Source organism: Eubalaena glacialis, chromosome 1, assembly GCF_028564815.1.
Source record: "Eubalaena glacialis isolate mEubGla1 chromosome 1, mEubGla1.1.hap2.+ XY, whole genome shotgun sequence".
Classification (NCBI taxonomy): domain Eukaryota; kingdom Metazoa; phylum Chordata; class Mammalia; order Artiodactyla; family Balaenidae; genus Eubalaena; species Eubalaena glacialis.
In genome coordinates this window covers 81,579,111-81,599,557 of record NC_083716.1, presented here as the reverse complement: position 1 = coordinate 81,599,557, position 20,447 = coordinate 81,579,111, and the positions used below count along the sequence as shown (strand labels likewise).

The 20,447-nt window shown below is 37.9% G+C and overlaps 1 protein-coding gene across 5 annotated transcripts; it reads left to right on the top strand.

The window, feature by feature from the left end:
- Window positions 1–200: 200 nt before the first annotated feature.
- Window positions 201–18,772, top strand: LOC133085072 (zinc finger protein 248-like). 5 transcript variants are annotated; one of them, XM_061181955.1, is made up of 6 exons: window positions 201–274; window positions 1,942–2,043; window positions 2,136–2,177; window positions 10,538–10,660; window positions 10,943–11,038; window positions 15,714–18,772. In XM_061181955.1, the coding sequence occupies exons 2-6, from the start codon at window positions 2,004–2,006 to the stop codon at window positions 17,201–17,203; spliced, it is 1,791 nt and encodes a 596-aa protein (XP_061037938.1). In that variant the 5' UTR covers window positions 201–274; window positions 1,942–2,003; the 3' UTR covers window positions 17,204–18,772. The 5 variants fall into 5 exon arrangements, with proteins under 5 accessions (XP_061037938.1, XP_061037963.1, XP_061037933.1 ...); XM_061181950.1 differs by lacking the exon at window positions 201–274 and adding an exon at window positions 661–1,210; XM_061181963.1 differs by lacking the exon at window positions 201–274 and adding an exon at window positions 661–1,210 and having other exon boundaries at window positions 10,538–10,664.
- The last annotated feature ends 1,675 nt before the right edge of the window (window positions 18,773–20,447 follow it).

Here is a 20,447-nt window from a genome sequence, read left to right as displayed (position 1 = left end):
AATCTTCATAAATACCGTTAGCTAGGTACTGTACTACTATTAGCTTACTTTTGTACAATGTAGGAGTGAGGCATTGCTTCTAAAAGTAAAGCCACTTTTCCAACCCAAGCTGCCAGGAGCCAACTTCCAGCTCGCTGCCACCGCGCCACGCCGCTCCCTCCCTCTGCGCATGTGCATCCCCGCCTTCTCCTCCCGGCTCGTCCTTCCCCCGGCCTCCAGCCCCTCGTGGGAAACAATCCCTGGCTTCCAGGTCCACGCGGCGAGGGAGCTGCGGGTGAGCCCCAGAGGGTGGGGGCGAGGGCCGAGGGGACCCCGCGCGGCTCGGGGAACCGGCGGAGGCAGCGGTGCCGGGTGGTAGGTTGGAGCCCCGCGAACATCGGCAGGATCCCAGGAGTCTGCAGCGCCTGCAGAACTGAAGGGACTGCAGGCGGCGGCGCCTCTGCCTGGAGAGGCCGCAGTCCCGCGCGGGAACGCGGACTCACGGGCTCGCTCAGTCCTCAGCTGTTCAGCCCTTGAGCTGAGCGGGCGGCGCCGTCGTGTGGCCGCGGGTGGGGAGTACGCGTGCGTGACGTGTGCGCTAGGCCCGCGGGGAGGGAGCGGGGTTGTCAAAGGGAGAGCGCGTGCGTGACGTGTGATCTAGGCCTGCTGGGAGGGGCGAGGAATGCGGGGAAGAGCGAGTGCGCGTGCGCGACATGTGTGTGCGCGTCACGTAGTGACGTGTGCGTGTGCGTCGCTTGTGCGCTGGGATTACGGGACGCCGGGAGGCTGTGGGAGAGAACGACTGCGCCAGGAAGGGGCTCGGAAATACATGAATTTCCTGGACCAAATAGCCGCTGGGAGATTTGTCTTGCTTAGCTGTAAAATGCGGATATCTAGAGTGCTTGCCGCATTTTTTGTGTTGTTTTGAGCGCTCACGTTTTGTTAGCTGCTGTTGTATTTAATTGTTTTGTATGTAATGCAGGCGGCTGGAGCTTGGATGAGTCTCTAGGGCCTCCATTCCTCAGTTAATTCGTTTGTGAAATGGGATTGGAGGGGGCTGGACCAGCTAGCCACCAAGGCCTTTTCCTGGCTCTAACATCACCCAGATCCCAAGTTATTATTTATTATGTATTCATTTGTTATTTGTTGTGTATAATCATGACACGGTATCCTGAAGCCATCGAAGGCTGTGTGACGGTGGAAGGTCTGAGACAAATTTAAGAAGAGAGAGGTGAGCTGGAGCTGAGATGGGTGGGCACGCAGGCTGCACAGGAAATGTCACCTGTTTGGAGAGTTTGTGAAGGCATGGTCGGGGTTGAAAGGCTCACCAGCCATAGCTAAGGAAATTCTGTCATTATCTGTCCCTAACACATCCTCCTCCCTTATTCTCCATTCACTCTTTCCTGAGGTGAGCTGCCCTCAATGTCCCATTTTTCATGGCGTCTAGAGAAATGCTGAGGTTCCTGCTCCCCCGGCCGGATAGACGCGCAGGATGGTAGTGCAGGCAGGTCCTTTTTGAGTTATCTGTTGCTGATTTGAAAAATGAAAAAAAAATTGAGCCTGAGAAGGTGAGTGGCTCAGGTCATGCAATTTGTTAGTGGTAGAATCGAGGTTGAAAGTCAGGTCTGCAGATTCGTGGGCCACTGCTCATTTTGTGACTGTTAGGTCAAAGTTAGTTTTTTATTAAAAGATCCTTCTGAAAATTGTAAGCAGGTGAGAACATTTAAAAAAAAAAAAAAGAATCTTGCCTTAAACACTTCCATCCCTTTTTTCAGAGGTTTCTTGGATTATCTGACCTCATAGGATTAATGGTGTTAGCAGATAACCAGATAAACAATATGGTTTGAGGTGTTTTTCTCCCCCTACAACAACAGTTTTGGCAAATCCATAGTGTTCCCTCCTTTAGATTACTGTTCAATGTTAAACTCATCTTCTCATGTTTTTAATTTTTCTGTGTCACAGAACCTAAATTGGTAATAAATCAATAAGAAACAAATGTTTACATTCACTCAGTGAAAAGTATCATGTCTAAGCTCAACATAAATCGGAGCCACACATGGACAAGTAAGTATCTTGTGTGTGGAGCTGTGTAGGCAGGTGAATCCAGGAACTACAAGGCAGGCCAAGTTCTTACTTCCTTCTTCCTTCTCCCTCAGCTCTCCCTCCTCCACTAAGAGTGAAAAATGAACAAATCCCAGGTGAGTTTTTTTTTTTGTTTATTGCCATTTTGTCTTAAAATGCATTTTCTAAAGTTTCTAAAGGTTTATAAAACCTCATGTCAGCTCATTTGTATTTCTAGCTTGAGTAGCAGGTAGTCCTGGCTTCTGTTTCTGCATTTCCATTTCCATTTCAACCTAATACATGCAGTCTTGCTTCTTCACCACCACTCACCTGAATCAGTTCTGGAAAAGACCACCAAATTGTAATCAAATCCAGTTTTTGTCTTTGTCTTACTTGACCCTTTTGCCGCATTTGGTACTATTGTCCATAGTCTCTTTGTTTTGAAAGTCTCCTCTGTTGTTGTCTATGACACTACCCTCCTAGCTCTCATTTTCCTAACTTCTGCCCCTCATGAAGTTGGCTTTGCCTTTTGCCCCAACATGGCTTATCCCTGGGTTTATTGCTTATCCCCTGCTTATCTATCCTTAGCCAACTGCCCTTCCCAGTATACCTATTTTTCCTGACTGTTTTTGTCTTTTTTAAAAAAATGAAATAATTAAAAATTGTTAGTATATTAACATGGTTTAAAAAAAAAGTAAGTGATACAAAAAAAGTAAGTAAAGGGACTTCCCTGGTGGTCCAGTGGTTAAGACTCCGTGCTTCCACTGCGAGGGGATGTGGGTTCGATCCCTGGTCGGGAAGCTGAGATCCCGCATGCCGCTTGGCGCGGCTAAAACATTAAAAAAAAAAAAAAAAAAAAAAAGTAAAAATTCACACCCCATCCTTTCTGTACCTGACGCTTCCTCCAGGTAGGGTGAGATTTATTTCTCATCTAAACTGTGACACTTTCACTGAGAGTGAAAGAGGTTTTATTAACAATTATGCTGAGACAGCTGGCATATATTGGGACAGTCCCAGACGAACTGCAGTGTATTGTCACCCTACTATAAGTATACATTCTTTATTTATTTTTTTTTTTTTAAGAATTTTGGTAGGAACTTTATACATTTATTTATTTATTTATTTTTGCTGTGTTGGGTCTTCGTTTCTGTGCGAGGGCTTTCTCTAGTTGCGGCGAGCGGGGGCCACTCTTCATCGCGGTGCGTGGGCCTCTCACTATCGTGGCCTCTGTTGTTGCGGAGCACAGGCTCCAGACGCGCAGGCTCAGTAGTTGTGGCTCACGGGCCCAGCTGCTCCGCGGCATGTGGGATCTTCCCAGACCAGGGCTCGAACCCGTGTCCCCTGCATTGGCAGGCAGATTCTCAACCACTGCGCCACCAGGGAAGCCCGGTATACATTATTTCTATTTCTTGTTTGTCCTTCCAGTGTTTTTTTATTCAGTTGAAAGAAAATATGTGCTCCCGGCCTTTATTTAAAAGGGAATCTATTATTAGGGCTTCTTAAATTTAGATGCACCTGTACATCCCTGGCAACGTGTTAAAATGCAGATTTTGATTTAGTAGATCTGGGTGGGGCCCTGGAGTCTGCATTTCTAATCAGCTCCCAGATGGAGTTGATTCTGCTGCTCAGGGAACCACACTGAGTAGTGAGTATATACACTATTTCCCATTCTTCTTCTTCTTCTTCTTTTTTTTTTTTTCCTTTTTTCACTTCTTTTTTCAGCCTGTTCCAGGGATCTTTCTGTAACAGAACATCTTTCTTTGTTAACAATCACATGGTAATTTAATTGCGAATGTTCCATAGTTTATTAAACTAGTTATTAACTATTTCCAACCTTTTGCTACTATAAACCATGTTTTAATGAATAGCCTTGTACATGTAGGTTTATTCTATCAGATAAATTCCCAGAAATGAGATTGCCAGGTCAGAGGGTTGAATACAATTGATAAACTTGATCCTTTTGGTGGGATTATAGATAGTATCATTTTGTATTTCCATTGGTACTGCATGAGAGTGCTTTTTCTCCATAGCTTCTCCCATAGAAATATGTGGTTCACTTTTTTGGATTTTGGCAACTGATAGGTAAAAATTAGTAGTTTATGTAGTTTACATCTGTAATTATCTTAACTATGAGAGAGGTTGAAGATTTTTTTCATGTATCTAAACGGTGTCTTGTTTTTATATTTCTGTGAACTATCTGTTCATATCTTTTGCCCATTTTGCTCTTAGGTTTCTGGCTTTTTTCTTTTTTTCAATGTCTGGTTAGCTCTTTGTATATTAGGGATACTAATGCTTGTCTTTTATATGAGTTATTTTCTGGTATATCATTTGTCTTTTGATGATTGTTTATGGTTTTTTTTTCCCCATGCAGGTATTCTGCTTCAGGATACCACATTTCACTTAGTCATCATGTTTCCTTAGGCCCCACTTGGCTGTGACAGTTTCTCAGACTTTCCTTGTTTTTGATTACCTTGTCGGTTTTGAGGAGTACAAGACAGGTGTTTTGTAGAATGTCCCTCACTTGGGAATTGGCTACTGTTTTTCTCGTGGTTATATTGGGGTAATTGTTTTCTTGGAGAAAGACCACAGAGGTAGAGTGCCATTTGGTAACATCTTATCAGGGTAAATGCCCTCCACGTGACTTTTCACTTTTCCACAGATGATGAATCACTTTTGATCACGTGGCTGAGGTCATGTGGTCAACTTTCTCCACTGCAAAGTTATTCTTTTTTCCTCTCTTTTCATACTGTACCCTTTGGAAGAAAGTGGGGAGTTATGCTACACCTCCTTCATGGTGGAGTATCCACATAAGTTATTAGGAGTTCTGCACAGGAGATTTGTGTATTTATTAACTCAGTCAGTGTTTAATATCAATATGAACTCATGGCTAGTTATTTTTTACCTTGTTTATAGTCCAGTACTACCTTGTTCATTTTTTTGCTCAAATTGTTTCAGCTTGGTTATTAAATAGAGCACTTTCAGCTGGTTCCTGTGTCCTTCTGATGTACCCCATTATTGTGTTTTTGTTTGAGTACTTCTTCTATACTTTCTGGTAGTAGAAGATATTCCAGGCTCATCTTATATCTCCTGCCCTAGAATTAGCCATTTTTCCCCGAAGAGCTCTGGTTCCTTTTATTGGAGCATGGTATTAGAAACCAAGATTGGGGGGCTGGATTGCTACTGGTTTCTAATTCCTTAGAGACCCTCTCAGCTGACTGAACAAGAAAATATATATGTATACTAACTCACATATATACACATACCTATAAATATTTCAGTATGTAACCGTCTGTGTTTGCATTAAGCTAAGTATTATTTCACACTGATGTCCCCTGCTGTAATCATTATCACATGGAACATTCTAGCCTTCTCTCCTTGCTTGTCTGTAACTCCCACTCTAGCAATCTGGCTACCACCATCTGCATTTCATTTACTTAATTGTTCAATTCCAGCATACATGTATAATTGATTTCTGAGTCATTAACCCATGGACTCTTGGTTCCTTCCAGTTTTTGGTCATTATGAATTAAGCTGCTAGAAACATGTAGGTTTTTACATAGACATACATTTTTAAATAGCTAGGGTGTGAAACTGCTTGATCATATGTTAAGACTGTTTAGCTTTGTAAGAAACTGCCAACCAATTTTACAAAAGTGCTGTATCATTTTACATTCCTACCAACTGTGAATCAGAATTCCTCTTGTTCTGCCTCTGGAACTGAAATTGATGTTGTCATTGTTTTGGATTTAACTGTTCCAGTAGATGTGTCATGGTATCTCATTTTTGTTTTAATTTATATTTCCCTAATGACAGATGATATTGAGCATTTGTTCATAAATTTATCTGCTATCCATATGTCTTTGCTTGACATGTTTATTCATATCTTTGGTCCATTTTTCTATTAGGTGATTTGTTTTCTTACTATTGAGTTTTCAGAGTTCTTTTGCATATTTTGAATGCAACTTCTTTATTAGATATATATGTTGCAAATATTTTCTCCCAGTCTGTGGCTTGTCCTTTCATTTTCTTACAAATGGCTTTTGCAGGGCAAAATATTTTATTTTAAATGAAACCCAACCCATGTATTTTTTTAATGGAATGTGCTTTTTTCTGTTGTATTTAAAAACTCATCACCAAATCCAAGATCACATAGATTTCCTATGTTCTATATTGTCTTCTAGAAATTTAATAGTTTTGCATTTTACTTCTAGGTCTGTGATTCATTTTTAGTTAATATTTGTATAAGGTGTAAGGTCTGTGTCTAGGTTCATTTTTTTGCATAGATGTACAATTGTTGACGAATCATTTGTTGAAAGACTATCTTTTCTCCATTTAAATGCCATTGTGCCTTTGTCAAAAATCAGTTGACTATATAAAACAAACTAGTGAATATAACGAAAAAGAAACAGACTCACATATAGAGAACAAACTAGTGGTTACCAGTGGAGAGAGGGAAGGGGGAGGGGCAAGATGGGGTAGGGAATTAAGAAGTAGAAACTACTATGTATAAAATAAATAAGCTACAAAGATATACTGTACAACACAGGAAATATAGCCAATATTATATAATAACTATAAATGGAATATAATCTTTACAAATTGTGCATCACTATGTTGTACACGTAAAACTTATATAGTAGTGTACATCAGCTATACCGCAATTACAAAAAAAAAAAAAAGGTCAGTTCACTATATATCAGTGGAACTGTTCCTGGGACCTCTGTTCTGTTTCACTGATCTATGTGTCTCTTTCACCAATAACACACTGTCTTGGTTACTTGTAGCTTTATATGTATTGAAATCAGGTAATGTATATCCTCTTTTTCCTTCTTCCATATTACGTTGGCTATTCTAGGTCCTTTACCTTCCTATATAAATTTTAGAATCATTTTTTCAGTATTTACAAAATAACTGGGATTTTTATTTGAATTGCACTGAATGTATAGATTAAGTTGGAAGGAATTGACATCTTAACAATACTGAGTCTTCTGATTGATGAATATGGAATATCTCTCCATTTATTTAGATCTTTGATTTCTTCCATCAGTTTTTGTTTTTCTGCATATCCCTGTAATATATTGTGTTAGATTTATATTTGAATACTTTTTTTTTTGGTAGTGGTATTGTAAATGGTATTTTTTCATTCAGAAATTTGAAATTCCAATTGTTTATTCTGATATGGGAAAACAGTTGACTTTTTAATATTGACCTTGTATCCTATGATGTTGCTATATTTGCTTATTACTTCCAGGATTTTTTTTCTTTTTCTTTTTGTAGATTCTTTGGGACTTTCTACATAGACAATGTTGACTTCAAATAAAGACAGTTTTATTTTTTCTTTCTAATCATATTTCAGTTTTTTATTTTATTTCAGTTATTTTGTTTGTTTTGTCTTGTTGTAGGTCTTTCTGCACTAGCTAGGACTTGAATAGGAGTATTAAGACAGGACATCCTTGCCCTGTTCCTGCACTTAGGGGAAAAGTGTCCAGTCTCGTAACATTAAGTATGATGTTAGCTTCTTCATCAAGTCGGGAAATTTCCCCTCTATTCCTAGTTTGCTGAGAGTTTTTATCATGAATGACTGTTGGATTCTGTCAGATGCTTTTTCTTCATTAATTGATATGATCATGTAATTTTTCTTCTTTGGCTTATTGATATGTTGGATTATATTGATTGATTTTTTTAAATGCTGACCCAGCCTTCCATACCTGCAATAAATTCCACTTGGTTGTGGTTTGTATTTCTTTTTATACATTGTCAGATTTGATTTGCCAATATTTGAGAATTTTTGCATCTATGTTATTGAGAGACATTAGTCTTTATTTTTCTCATAATGTCTTTATCTAGTTTTGGTATTAGGGTAATGTTGGCCTCATGTAATGAGTTTGGAGGTGTTATTTACCAGAGGAGATTATGGAGAATTGTTATTATTTTTTCCTTAAATGTATAGTAGAATTCACCAGTGATGCCATCTGGGTTTGGTTCTTTCTATTTTGGAAGTGTTTTAATTATTGATTCAATTTTTTTTTTTAACAGAAATGAGTCTATGCAGGTTATCTGTATCTCCTTGTGTGAATTTGGTAGATGTGTCTTTTAAGAAATTTGTCAATTTCATCTGCATTACCAATTTTTCAGGAATAGAATTATTTGTAGTATTCTCTTACTATTTTTTTAATGTCATTAGGCTTAGTAGTGTCAACCTATCTTTCATTTCTGAGATTTCCAATTTGCCTCTTTTTTCTTTTTTTCTTGGTTAGATTGGAGGTTTATTAATTTTATTGATCTTTTCAAAGAAGCAACTTTGGCTTTCATTGGCTTTTTGTATTTTTTTCACATTTTTAATTTAATTGATTTATTCTAATTTTTATTATTTCCTTTAATTTGCTTGGTTTAGGCTTAATTTGCCTTTTTTCTCTAGTTTACTAAGATAGAAGCTTAGGTTTTTTTATTTTAAATCTTTCTAATATATACATTTGATGCTATAAATGTCCCTCTGTGCACTGCTTTCACTGCATCACACAAATTTTGATACATGGTATTTTCATTTTTATTCCATTTCATTTAAAATATTTTAAAATTTCTTTTGAGACTTCTTTGACTTATAGATTATTATAGGTCGACTTATAGGTTATTTAAAACTTATAGGTTATAGGTTTGACTTATAGGTTATTTATAAGTATGTTGTTTAATTTTCAACTATTTGGGATTTTTCAGCTATCTCTTATTGATTTCTGTTTAATTCCATTGTGGTCTGAGAACATATTTTGTATGATAGCTATTGTTTTAAATTTGTTAAGGTGTGTTTTGTGGCCAGGACTGTGGTCTATCTAGGTGAATGGTCCGTCCATATGAGCTAGAATAGAATGATAGAATGTGTGTTTTATTTTTTTGGATGGAATATTCTTCACGTGCCAGTTAGATCATGTTGATTGATAGTGCTGTGCAGGTCATCTGTATACTTACTGATTTTCTGCCTGCTTGATCGCTCAAGATAGAAGACTCCAACTATGGTTATAGATTTGTCTATTTCTCCTTTCAGTTCTACCAGTTTTTGCTTTATGTATTTTGATACTCTTTTTGTTAGATGAATATATTTCAGATTGTGTCTTCTTTCTCTAATATGATTTGAACCTGTCTAATGGTTCTTAATTTCAGGTATTGTAATTTTCAACTTTGGAATGCCCATTTTATGCAAGTATGTATGTATCTGTGTGTGTTTGTATACACATGTATCAGAGGTCCCCAAGACCATCACCAGGTTCAGTGATTTGCTAAGATGACTCAGTATGTAGTTGTACTTAGTGCTATCACTTATTGAAGTGAAAGGATACAAAGCACAATCAGCAAAGGGAAAAGGCACATGGGGCATAGTCCAGAGGACACCAGGCGCAAGCTTCTAAGAGTCTTCTCCCAGGACACACTTAAGTCCTCTAGCAGTGAGATGTGGCAACAGATGTGAAATGTCTGCCAGGGAAGCTCAACAGACACTCAGTGTTCAGCATGTTTATCAGGGGCTAGTCACATAGGTGCTTTCTGCTTAGCATATAACAAAATTCCAGACTCCAGAAGGAATGTATGTGTGCAGCATAAACCATATTGTTTACACAGTTTAGGCTCAGGGAACCATTCTTATCAAGGACTGGTGAGAACCCTCCTGAAATTGAAGCTCCCAGATGCCAGCCAAGGAACACCCTTGTAGCAGATCTTTCAGAGGATAGCAGTCTCAGGCCTGCTCTGTTAATTCTTTCTCCACAACACACATACCATGTATCTGTTGAACTTCTCCCATCCTTTCATTTATTTTGTTCATATTTTTCTCTCTTTTATTGAACATATTAATCATAACTCATTTTGAAGTTCTTGTTTGTTCCAATATCTGAGTGTCCTATGGGTACGCTTTTATTTTCTTTTTTTCCTTGGTCTTTGTCTCTTCATATAACATGAAATTTTTTATTGGATGCCGAACATTGTATTTAACAACACAAATATTGAGAGGCTCCAGAAAATGATCTCTTTTAGCGGCGAGGATTCATCTGTTTCTCTGTTGGGCAGGTAGAGTACAGGACTGGTCACTTTAATCAGTCACGGGTTGAGCTTGGTTAGGGCCTGTACCGTATTAATTTTAATCCCTCTGTTCATTTTAACAACTGAAAGTTTTACTTCCTTAGTGACAGTTAACTTTATAATATAAAAGATAATATGAAAGAATTTTTTCTTGGTAACCCCAGTCTACTTTGTGCATAATGCTAGCTCCTACAATTTCTAATTTAATGTGTATGTCTCCTTATCAGGAATAACATTTGTAGCAGCTAGTTCCACCCCCTTAGTGGAAACTCAATTTGTACAAGATATTACTTTTTTCCTACATAGGATAGCATAAAAGAAGGCAATCCTATATACCAATTTTTAGTAAACTCTAAAGAGATTAGTTCTTTTAAATATTTACCACTTAGAGAGCTCTGACAATTTCATATAGAAAAGGAATATACTGTTACAGGAACAAGTGTCATTCAAAGATGTGTGTGTGGACTTCACCCAGGAAGAGTGGTACCTGCTGGATCCTGCTCAGAAGATACTATACAGAGACGTGATCCTGGAAAATTACAGCCACCTTGTCTCAGTAGGTAAGAATTTTTTCTCCATGTGAACGAGTAGCATGCATTTCTTAGTTGATGAAACATAAGAACTCCCTGTGGAATTTTCTGATGGAGATTCAAGGGATCAGATGACTGATCCCTTTTCGCCACTATAAAGAATGCTGTGTTCTTACCTCTTTAAGGATTGGTTCATTTAGGTACCTCTTTTAGGTAGCTCCTGAAGCTATACATTCCTTCCCCATCATTTTTTCAGAGTCCCCGAAGCCAGGCTGTTCAGCTATAGTCCTGTGTTATTTTCTTTACAGGGAATTGCATTACTAAGCCAGAAGTGATCTTCAAGATCGAGCAAGGAGAAGAACCTTGGATATTAGAGGAAAGATTCCCAAAACAGTGCCGCTCAGGTGAGTTAGTGAGTTCACAGGCAGATGGAAGCCAGAGGAAATGAGATCTTAGGGCATTGGTTTATGGTTTATCAACTTTGAACTATTTTTCCAAAAGAACATTTTTTAGCCCCAGACCTTTGGAAGTGATTAAGGACAGTTGGCCCACATCCCTTTGTTACCTTAATCACATTCCTCCATATGTCACTTTCACTCATAAATGCTTCCCTTTGTTCTTTGACATTTTAGAGTGATTTACCTATATCCATAATCCAAACTCATTTGGCTTCATCTGAGATAATTTTTCTTGGTTACTTTATCTTTTAAAATTGTTCACCTTCTCTGTATTGTCTTTGGACATCTCTTTTTAGGTAGTATGTGTTCATGCAATACTTCCATATATTCATTTAACAAATATATGCTGAGCACCCAATATGACCCAACTATGTTTATAGGTAATTAAAAGAATGTCCCTATTATCACAGAGTGTCTATTACAGTGAGGGACAGAAAAGCATACGTGTGTGTGTAGTTGTAGGTGTGTGTGTGTGTGTGTGTGTGTATGGAGTTATACATGCTTGTATACACACACATGGTGTTGGGTGGTGATAAATACTGTAGAGAGTTAAAGCAGTGGAAAGGGGGTTGGAGAATGATGGCATGTGCTATTTGGTATGGAAGTCAAGAGAAAACCTTTTTGATGAGGTCCACAATAGACAAGTCTCTAATAAATTAAAGTGTGAGCTCTGTGGATTCTGAGTATTCCAGACAGAGGAAACATCAGGTGCTGAACTTCTCAGACAGGTGTGCTCTTAGGGTGTTTGAGGAATGGCAAGGATGTCAGTGTGGCTGGAGGTGAGGAGGCCTGGGGGAGATTGGTAGGAGATGATGTCATAAGTAGCATGTACCATGGGAGACCCATTAATTTTATTTTGAGTGATGTGGGAAATCCTCAGGCTTTTTTGAGTAAACATAAATCAGATTAAGCTATAAGATTGGATTTACAATTTAAAAGGATCTCTCTGACTTCTGTGTGGTGAATATGTAGTGGGTAGATGATGCTTAGGCACGAGCAAGGAAGGAATAACAGGACACTACTATGTACTCAGGAGGAGAGAGGCTAGTGGCTAAGGCTATGTTGGAAGTGCTGAGAAATGGTGGATTTGTACATATATCTTGGAGATGAGGCCAAGAGGATTTGCTATTGGGTTGGATACAGAGTGTGAGAGAGAGAGGAGTTGAGCATGATTCCAGTGATTTGTCTCAAGCACCTGATAACTTAGGGTACCATTTACTGAGATAGAGAAAATTTGGAGGAGAGATTATAGGGGAGTTACTACAAATTTTACATTTGGACACAAGAAGTTGAGGTAACTGTTAGAATCTGGGATTGAAAAGGAGATTTCATATATATATCATATGAAGTACGTAATGAGGCCAGACCTAGAAGTATCCATTCGAAAGGCATCAGCTTTAGGTGGTGTTAAATGTTGGGGCTAGATGAAGACTTTTAGATTAGAGATAGGCAAACTTTTTTGTAAAAAACCAGACAGTAAATATTTTAGGCTTCCTGGGCCACACATGGTCTCAGTTGCTGCTGCTGCTCTTCCTCCTCCTCCTCTTACCTCTTCCTCTTCCTCCTCACTCCTCCCTGCTGCCTCTTCTGTTGTTTTCCCTCTAAAAACATAAAAAACATCCTTAGTTCTAGGATCACTGCCTTGCAGTCATAGTTTGCTGTCTCCTTTTCTAGAGAGTGATTGTTAATGAGAGAGGTAGTCCTAGGATGGTACCACTTTTACAAGGTGTGTAAATCCATTAAATCTCGTCATTAGAGGAGACTGAGACGAACAGTCTGAGGTACAAGAAAATTAGAGAGCCTGGTTTCCCAGGGGTCAAATAAGGAACATTCAACCATCCATTACTGCCTTAAATGGCAACCATGGGATCAGGGTGTGGAACCCGTTATCCCCTATTACGAGTTTTTTCAAATACTCCTGATATTGTTTTCCTTTCCATCTTCTTCATCTCTTCATTTTCTCACTTTTCACTGATGTCACTCAAAACCATAACTGTGTCTCTGTTCTGTCATTCCTGACTTGATCTAATTCCTAGTTGGTTTTTATTTTTTTACCTAAAGCATCCAATTTATCTTTCACTAGCCTAACAAAGTTGCTCCTTATTAATAAATGAATTTACAGTCTCCTTCCATTGACTGTCACAATGTGGTCCTGTTCTATATATCTCAGAGTCTTTCTTTCTGCTCTTCAGAGTTTATACTAAACCTCATACTATCTTATGTCTTAAATTTCATTTATAAATATTTTATCTTTTTTCTATAACTTTTACTTTTGTTTATTTTGCCTTTTCAGAAAATTAAAATTGTAAATGTAAAGTGTTTAAACATTGCATGGTATATAGTAATGGCTTGTTATTATTTCACTTATTTTAAGTTAGAGATCAATTTTTTGCTGCAACTTAAATAGTCCACATTTTGTAACCCTAACCCACTAGTATCTGTATCCCAAAAACTCAGACCTGATCATATGACTGCTGCTTGGGGTTTCTATCATTGTTGAGATTTTGTTTTCCCAAAGAGAAGGCCCTTTTATATTTTTCCTGATTCTGATATTTTAATAATTACTTTGTTGAGCCAAGTTTAGAAGAGATCACTCTTTTTCATCCATTCAGAAAGCATTCTATAGTACTCTTCCTAAATGCACATTTCCTTATTTTGTCCTCATGTACAGGTTGGAAATAATTCATATGCACATTACTTTCTAAGAAGGATTAATGTGTGTCCTCAGTGAAGTCAGAGGAAACAGGATTTTGGTAACACCTGTCAAGAGCTAGACTGTGGTCATGACAAAGGATTTAGCATTGAGCACTGGATTTGTTTTATTTTACAGTGAATTAAACAGACAGTAACTTCTTCTAAGGCAGCAAGTGGAAGCTAAACGTGGTAGGGATGTTGTAGAGTTTGTTGGCTTTTGTTCTTTTATTAATATTTTTGTGGTTTGTTATTTTAAATTAAAGTAAGTAGCATTTCCTGAAGGATGTCCAGGTCCCAAGGAGAGCCAAGGCTGGAGTGTAGCTAATTAAGTGAAATGTGTGTTGTTGGGAATGAACAGTTTATGAGCGCTCCAGCTAGAGTTGCACAGATATTTTTTAATGGATTTGTGGAATTGTGATTTGAACTCTTACTGTGAATCTAGTTTTTGTTTTGATTTGTGTTTGCCAGGATAAAAACTATTGTCAGTTAGTCTTTGGAGCAGTGGGCTCAGGACTGTTCTAGATTTTTTTTTTTTAACACGTAATTAACATTGTTGCATTGGGTACCAACAGTAAAGTATAGAAAAGAATTTTTATGATAAAGTTTGTTGAAGGTCTCAGAACCATATAGAAAAATGTGATCATTATGGGTCTCACCAGTAAGTAAAAGCCACAGATGAGGCTAGATATGAAAGCAGAAAACCTCACTGTAAAAGGTAAACCTAGATATAAAAGCAGACTTAAAAATCAGTATTGCTTTAGAAACAAAATTGTTTTGGGGAAAAGTAGACCAGCAGACTGAAGTAAAGAAACATATGACTTGATGGTTGGGATAACTTCATTAACAGCTGTGAGAAAACCAAATGAACCTGGTCGTTTTGCAGAGATGGTCTGCCCCTCCTCTATTTTGTATTTCCTGTTGGGCATTTGTGTTGTGAATCACAGCTAGATAGAGTCTGGGTTAAAGCACTGTCCCTTAAAACATGAGGAAATAGGTGCTTTCAGAAATTTATTTTGATGTTGCTATATCAAATGGGAAAAAGAGGAATGGCAACATGCATATTAGTGAGGATCCTACCACAGTAATCAAGCTGTGGGAAGATAAGGAGAAGAAACCATAATCTGCCTCTATCAAACTGAGTACTTCCTCTAATATGTTTCTCAGACAGTCTATTTTCCTTTAAAAAAACAAAACAAAAACAAAAAACCTCCGTTGTTGAACTCATCCAGTTCTCGGAGTTTCCTGCTCCCTACATGAACAATGCTCAGAAAATCTCTATCCCTTGCTCACCGTGTCTTGAGTTCATTTCACCTTCTCTAGCCTGCTGCTCTTACAGCATTTAAAAACATAATTATTCCTTGTGAATTAAAGGAAAAACTAGATCCTGGGCTAGCGGACAATTCTTCTGAACCTGAGGAAGTTGGTGTTTTCAGAACTTTAGTCTGGTGTTGATGTGTAGAGTAGAAGCAAGTACTCTAGTAGGAATCCCACCCAGCAATCAGTGTCTGAGGGGATTAGGACTAGACTGTCTGTCTCCACCAAACATAGTTCATCCCGTGAAAGCCCTTGTCTACTAATCTTCAAAATCACTTTATTCAGTGTTCAACGTCGCTGTTGGGCTCACTCCATTCTCTTGAGCTTCCTGATTTCTGAATCAGCCACTCACCGGTTTCCTGTGCTTTGAATTTATTTCACCTTTTTCTTTCCAGTGTTAAAGGTTATATTAATAAAGAATTCCACTGCAGCATGTATTTATTTTCCACTCAAACCAGAAGGGTAAAGGAAATGTATACTTGGATTTAGTTTACACCAGAAAACTGAGCCTAAACAAAAGAATTGACTGTGTAATAGGGCATTAGTATAAAAGTCCAATTCCATTATAAATGTACTAGGATTTATAAGATGTGGTTATTTTTCTCATTTCTAGAAGACTGGAAAGTTGATGACCTGATAGAGAGCAGCCAGGAAAATGAAGATGAACTTTTTTGGCAACTTGCTTTCACCAACCAAACGTTAAGTACAGATAGTGGTGACAGAGTAAGGAAAACTTTAAATCTAGGTACAGAATCTGTTCCTTCAAGAAATTTTCTGTATAAGATATGTGACACATGTGAAATGAGTTTGAAAAATATTTCAGGCTTAATTATTAATAGAAAGAACTATTTTGGAAAGAAGCCTGATGAGTTTAATGTATATGAGAAATTGCTCCTTGATATTCGGCATGAGAAAACTCCTACTGGAGGGAAATCTTATAAATATAATCAAAAAAAGAATGTCCTCAATCGTAGCCAGGATCTCACTCAGCCAATTTTTGACCCACCTTTTGAGTATAATGAAAATGGACAAGGCTGCCATGGGGAGGCAGACTTTTTCACAAACAAGAAAGCTCAGATAGGAGAGGCACACTGTAAATATAATGAATGTGGAAGAACTTTCATCCAAAGTTTAAAGCTCAATTTATCTCAGAGAACTCATTTGGAAATGGAGCCATACGAATGCAGTATTTGTGGGAAGTCCTTCTATATGGATTTAAGATTGGGGCATCAGAGAGCTCTTACAGGGGAAAACCCTTATAATGAATATGGGCAAATTTTCTGTGACAGTTCAGCTTTCATTATCCATCAGGGAAATTACACAAGAAAGATCCCCCATGAATATAAAGTAAGTCACAAAATGTGGGAAAAGTCAACCCTCTTTAGACATCAGATAGTACACATGGGGGAAAAACCTTATGAGCACAATGAAAATGGAAATACTTTCAACAAGAAGTCACATCTCACCCAACTTCGAAGAGCTCACTCAGGAGAAAAAACCTTCGAATGTGGTGAATGTGGGAAAACATTCTGGGAGAAGTCAAACCTCACTCAACATCAGAGAACACACACAGGAGAGAAACCCTATGAATGTACTGAATGTGGGAAGTCCTTTTGTCAGAAACCACATCTTACCAACCATCAGCGAACACATACAGGAGAAAAACCCTATGAATGTAAGCAATGTGGAAAAACGTTCTGTGTGAAGTCAAACCTCACTGAACATCAGAGAACACACACAGGGGAGAAACCCTATGAATGTAATGCATGTGGAAAATCCTTCTGCCACAGGTCAGCCCTAACTGTGCATCAGAGAACACACACAGGAGAGAAACCCTTTATATGTAATGAGTGTGGGAAATCCTTCTGTGTGAAATCAAACCTCATTGTACATCAAAGAACTCACACAGGAGAGAAACCTTATAAATGTAACGAATGTGGGAAAACCTTCTGTGAGAAATCAGCTCTCACTAAACATCAGAGGACTCACACAGGGGAGAAACCCTATGAGTGTAATGGATGTGGGAAAACCTTTAGTCAGAGGTCAGTACTCACTAAACATCAGAGAATTCACACAAGGGTGAAAGCTCTTTCAGCATCCTGAACGTTCTGAAGCCTTTATCCACTCTTTCAAATTCGTTATACAGGTTTTTAAAATGAGATTAATGAAACCCAAAGAATGCCACAAATTATTAGAAAGTGAGGTTTTGTTGTACTTCAGATAATTAGTACTAGAATAAAACCTTATAATGTTTTGAATATGTGAAAGCTTTCAAGAAAAATTAAAACTTTCCATCAGAAAATATATATTGAGGGGAAATTCATTTAAATAATATGGCAAAAACCTTTATCTAGAATTTATGTTGTGTAGTGCCATATTCTGGATGTGATGCCGAAATTTTATTGTAAATATAATGGATGATACTCATTTACAGTCATACTCACAGAATCTGAAGTTTAAAAAAGTTAAATGACAACAGCATTAAACATTTATGTGAAGAGTCCTTGATGTTTGCAGGCCTTATGTGAGTATGCTAATATCATAGAAATTTGAGGTATTCTTGATATGTATATTAGAGCCCAACATGCTTGTGAAGAGAAACTCTGAACCCTTAGTTAAGTAACTATTATGGTCTATATTAATATTTCCCACACTAGATACCATCAGTGTCTTTATAGGTTGACACAATTATGTACATATGTATATGTAAATATGTTTATACACACATAGCAACACACAGTGGTGTACTGCAGTAAGCTTATACTGGCTTGCAAGTACTGCTGATTGTTAAATTTTCAGGAATTTTGTGAGCCAGTTGTTAAACAGAGTCATTATTTTAAAATTAAACTATATAAACTTACAGTTAAACATTAAAAAAGCAAGGGTAATAAGTATTCAACACTCATCACTTCCTAATTACTTTACAGTATTTTGTTGTTATCTTTGTTCTTTAGGTTATTTGTATTGTTGAATCTGCATGGTGAATACTGTATAATGATGTGCTACTGGATATCTCTTCCCAGCTCTACATTCAGTGCCATCATGTTGGTAGCTTGGCTTTAGTGGGAGAATTTACACCATGATAATTGGCAAACTCTACAAATCAGGGTTTTGTTTTCTCAGAGAACCTGTAGTCACATATTTACAGTAGCACATCACTGTGTATTTATGAAAATACATTTGGAAAATTTAAAGTACAAGCCACATACCCCTTTTTCCGTTTCCTGATATAAATAAATGGCTATGGCCATTATTGCTGAATGGCCTCTTCAATAAAGAAGCCAAAATATGTTTTTGTGAGGTTTTTAACTACCTCTGTATCAATCCTATTCTAAATACTACCAGAGTCTCTCTGTAGTATGGCCAGTATATGCTATTTTACAACCATATTGCTTACCTTTCTTCTGACTTTGCTGGCATATGTGAATGAGTATGGCCATTTTTACTGAGCTTCCACTTCCATAAAAGAGCCAAACAATATTTTTCTGAGGTTACTCAGCTGCCTTGGGTCAGTCAATAATGTAAATGCTATCAATAACAATGATATTTACATAAATTTCACAAAGGTTAACATCAGTTATGAACAGTAATGCTCACTGCATTCTACAAATAAAAAGTAGTGGTGTATAATGAAATGCCTCTGTCATATTCTTGGTGCTTCGTTGCTGTATCTATTTAGGCATGATGTGTGTAACCTGAGTTGTATATAACAAAGGAACTATGTATTTGTATTTAATTTAATAGACTGTAATATACTGTCTCTCTCTCCTTTGTCCTACTGTTTCCTTTGCTTCCTTGGAACACATTGAAAGCAGTTCCAAGAGATACTGCCCACCCAACAGCCAATCCCTTCTTCTTAGTTGCTGGGCTGTTTTGTCCCTTTGTCCGTCCTTCCCCCAGATGATTTAGGGGTAAATCCACATTAGTCTAAGTTAATCATGAAGATTCTATTCTATAGATTTTGTTGGGATGGACATGTGAGCAGTGAGATATTTGGAAAATATTCTGCAGTGCTTTGGGGAAAGATCTCAGTGATAAAATATTGTCATGACATGGGAAGAGGTTGTCTCTCTTCTGCTGGACATTTTCATGTCTGTATGTTACACTAGAGTATAGTTGTGACCCTGAAGGACAATAGCCTGAAGATAACAGTACACAAGATGGGAAAAGCCTGGCTCAGAGGTGACGTCACTAAGCTGCACAACTCTTTTTGGACTTGCTCTCTACTAGGAGTTTGTATTACTGTGGCAATAGTGGCTTGTTATTTATTCTCAGGGATGTCTGTTATTTAGACCTGAAGGCAGTCCCCTGATACAGATGAATTCTTTTCTAAGGGTTAATGTTCTATACAGCAATTTTAGGGAAGAATTACTTCTTTTGACAAGTTAGTATTGGATGGCTGTTAGTATCAGCCACGGTTCTGGTGAAAAACAGAATTCTGCTTCAACTAAGAAGACTTCAATGGCAGATTTATTACAGTACAGTAGTTTGGGCCAAAAACAAGGGATATTGAAGCACCTAGAGACTAGTGTCACCAGGAAGCCATTACCATTCTAAGTCCTTAAGGGGAAAAGGATAGAAGCAAGTGTTACCAGAGCCCAATAAGAGCTGCTCTTATGGAGGAGGGGCCTCCTCATAGGAGATACTGTCACTACCAAAATTTTGGCACCAAATCCCCAGAACCCTCAGATGCCACCTGCAGGTGAGCACAAGTGGGCATAGAGAACGTAGAAGGGAAGGTCTGGGTGGAGCTATTGAAGAATAAGCAGCACAGTGTTTTTTATTCCTGTAAATTCCTATATAAAGGCTCAGTGTTAGAAATAAAGTTATTCTACTAGTTGAAAGTTAAGTGTTTCTGCCTCATTGTGCTGTTACGTTGTCATAAAGTAAATTCCTTTTGGAACTGAGCACTGTGGCAGGTATGTCTCTCCTTTGGCATATGTGAAGCAGACATGTTAAATTGATTATTCATATAGCCCTACCTGGTGTTTCTTGTCATATGTGGTGTGAGGTTAGCAGCTCTCTGTTCCTCCAAATAGCCAGTCCTCTCTGCACTGTTTGATTAATTCATCCTTTTTCTTGTTGGCTTGATATGACCAGTTGGGATAACTGGTTACCCCCCTCGAGAGCATAATAAGAGTAGGTGTTTACCTCACATATTATAATGAGTACATTTTTGTGTGGATTTTTAATTGAAATATAATATTTTGACAGTATTTCTGATTGGCAAAATTCAAATGCCCATAAAATAAGACTCCAGTGTATTATAAATTCTCTATAGGTAGATATATATGGATTAAAATACATGGCAAAAGGCCCAGGATACCTGCTGAACTAAAAGCCAATA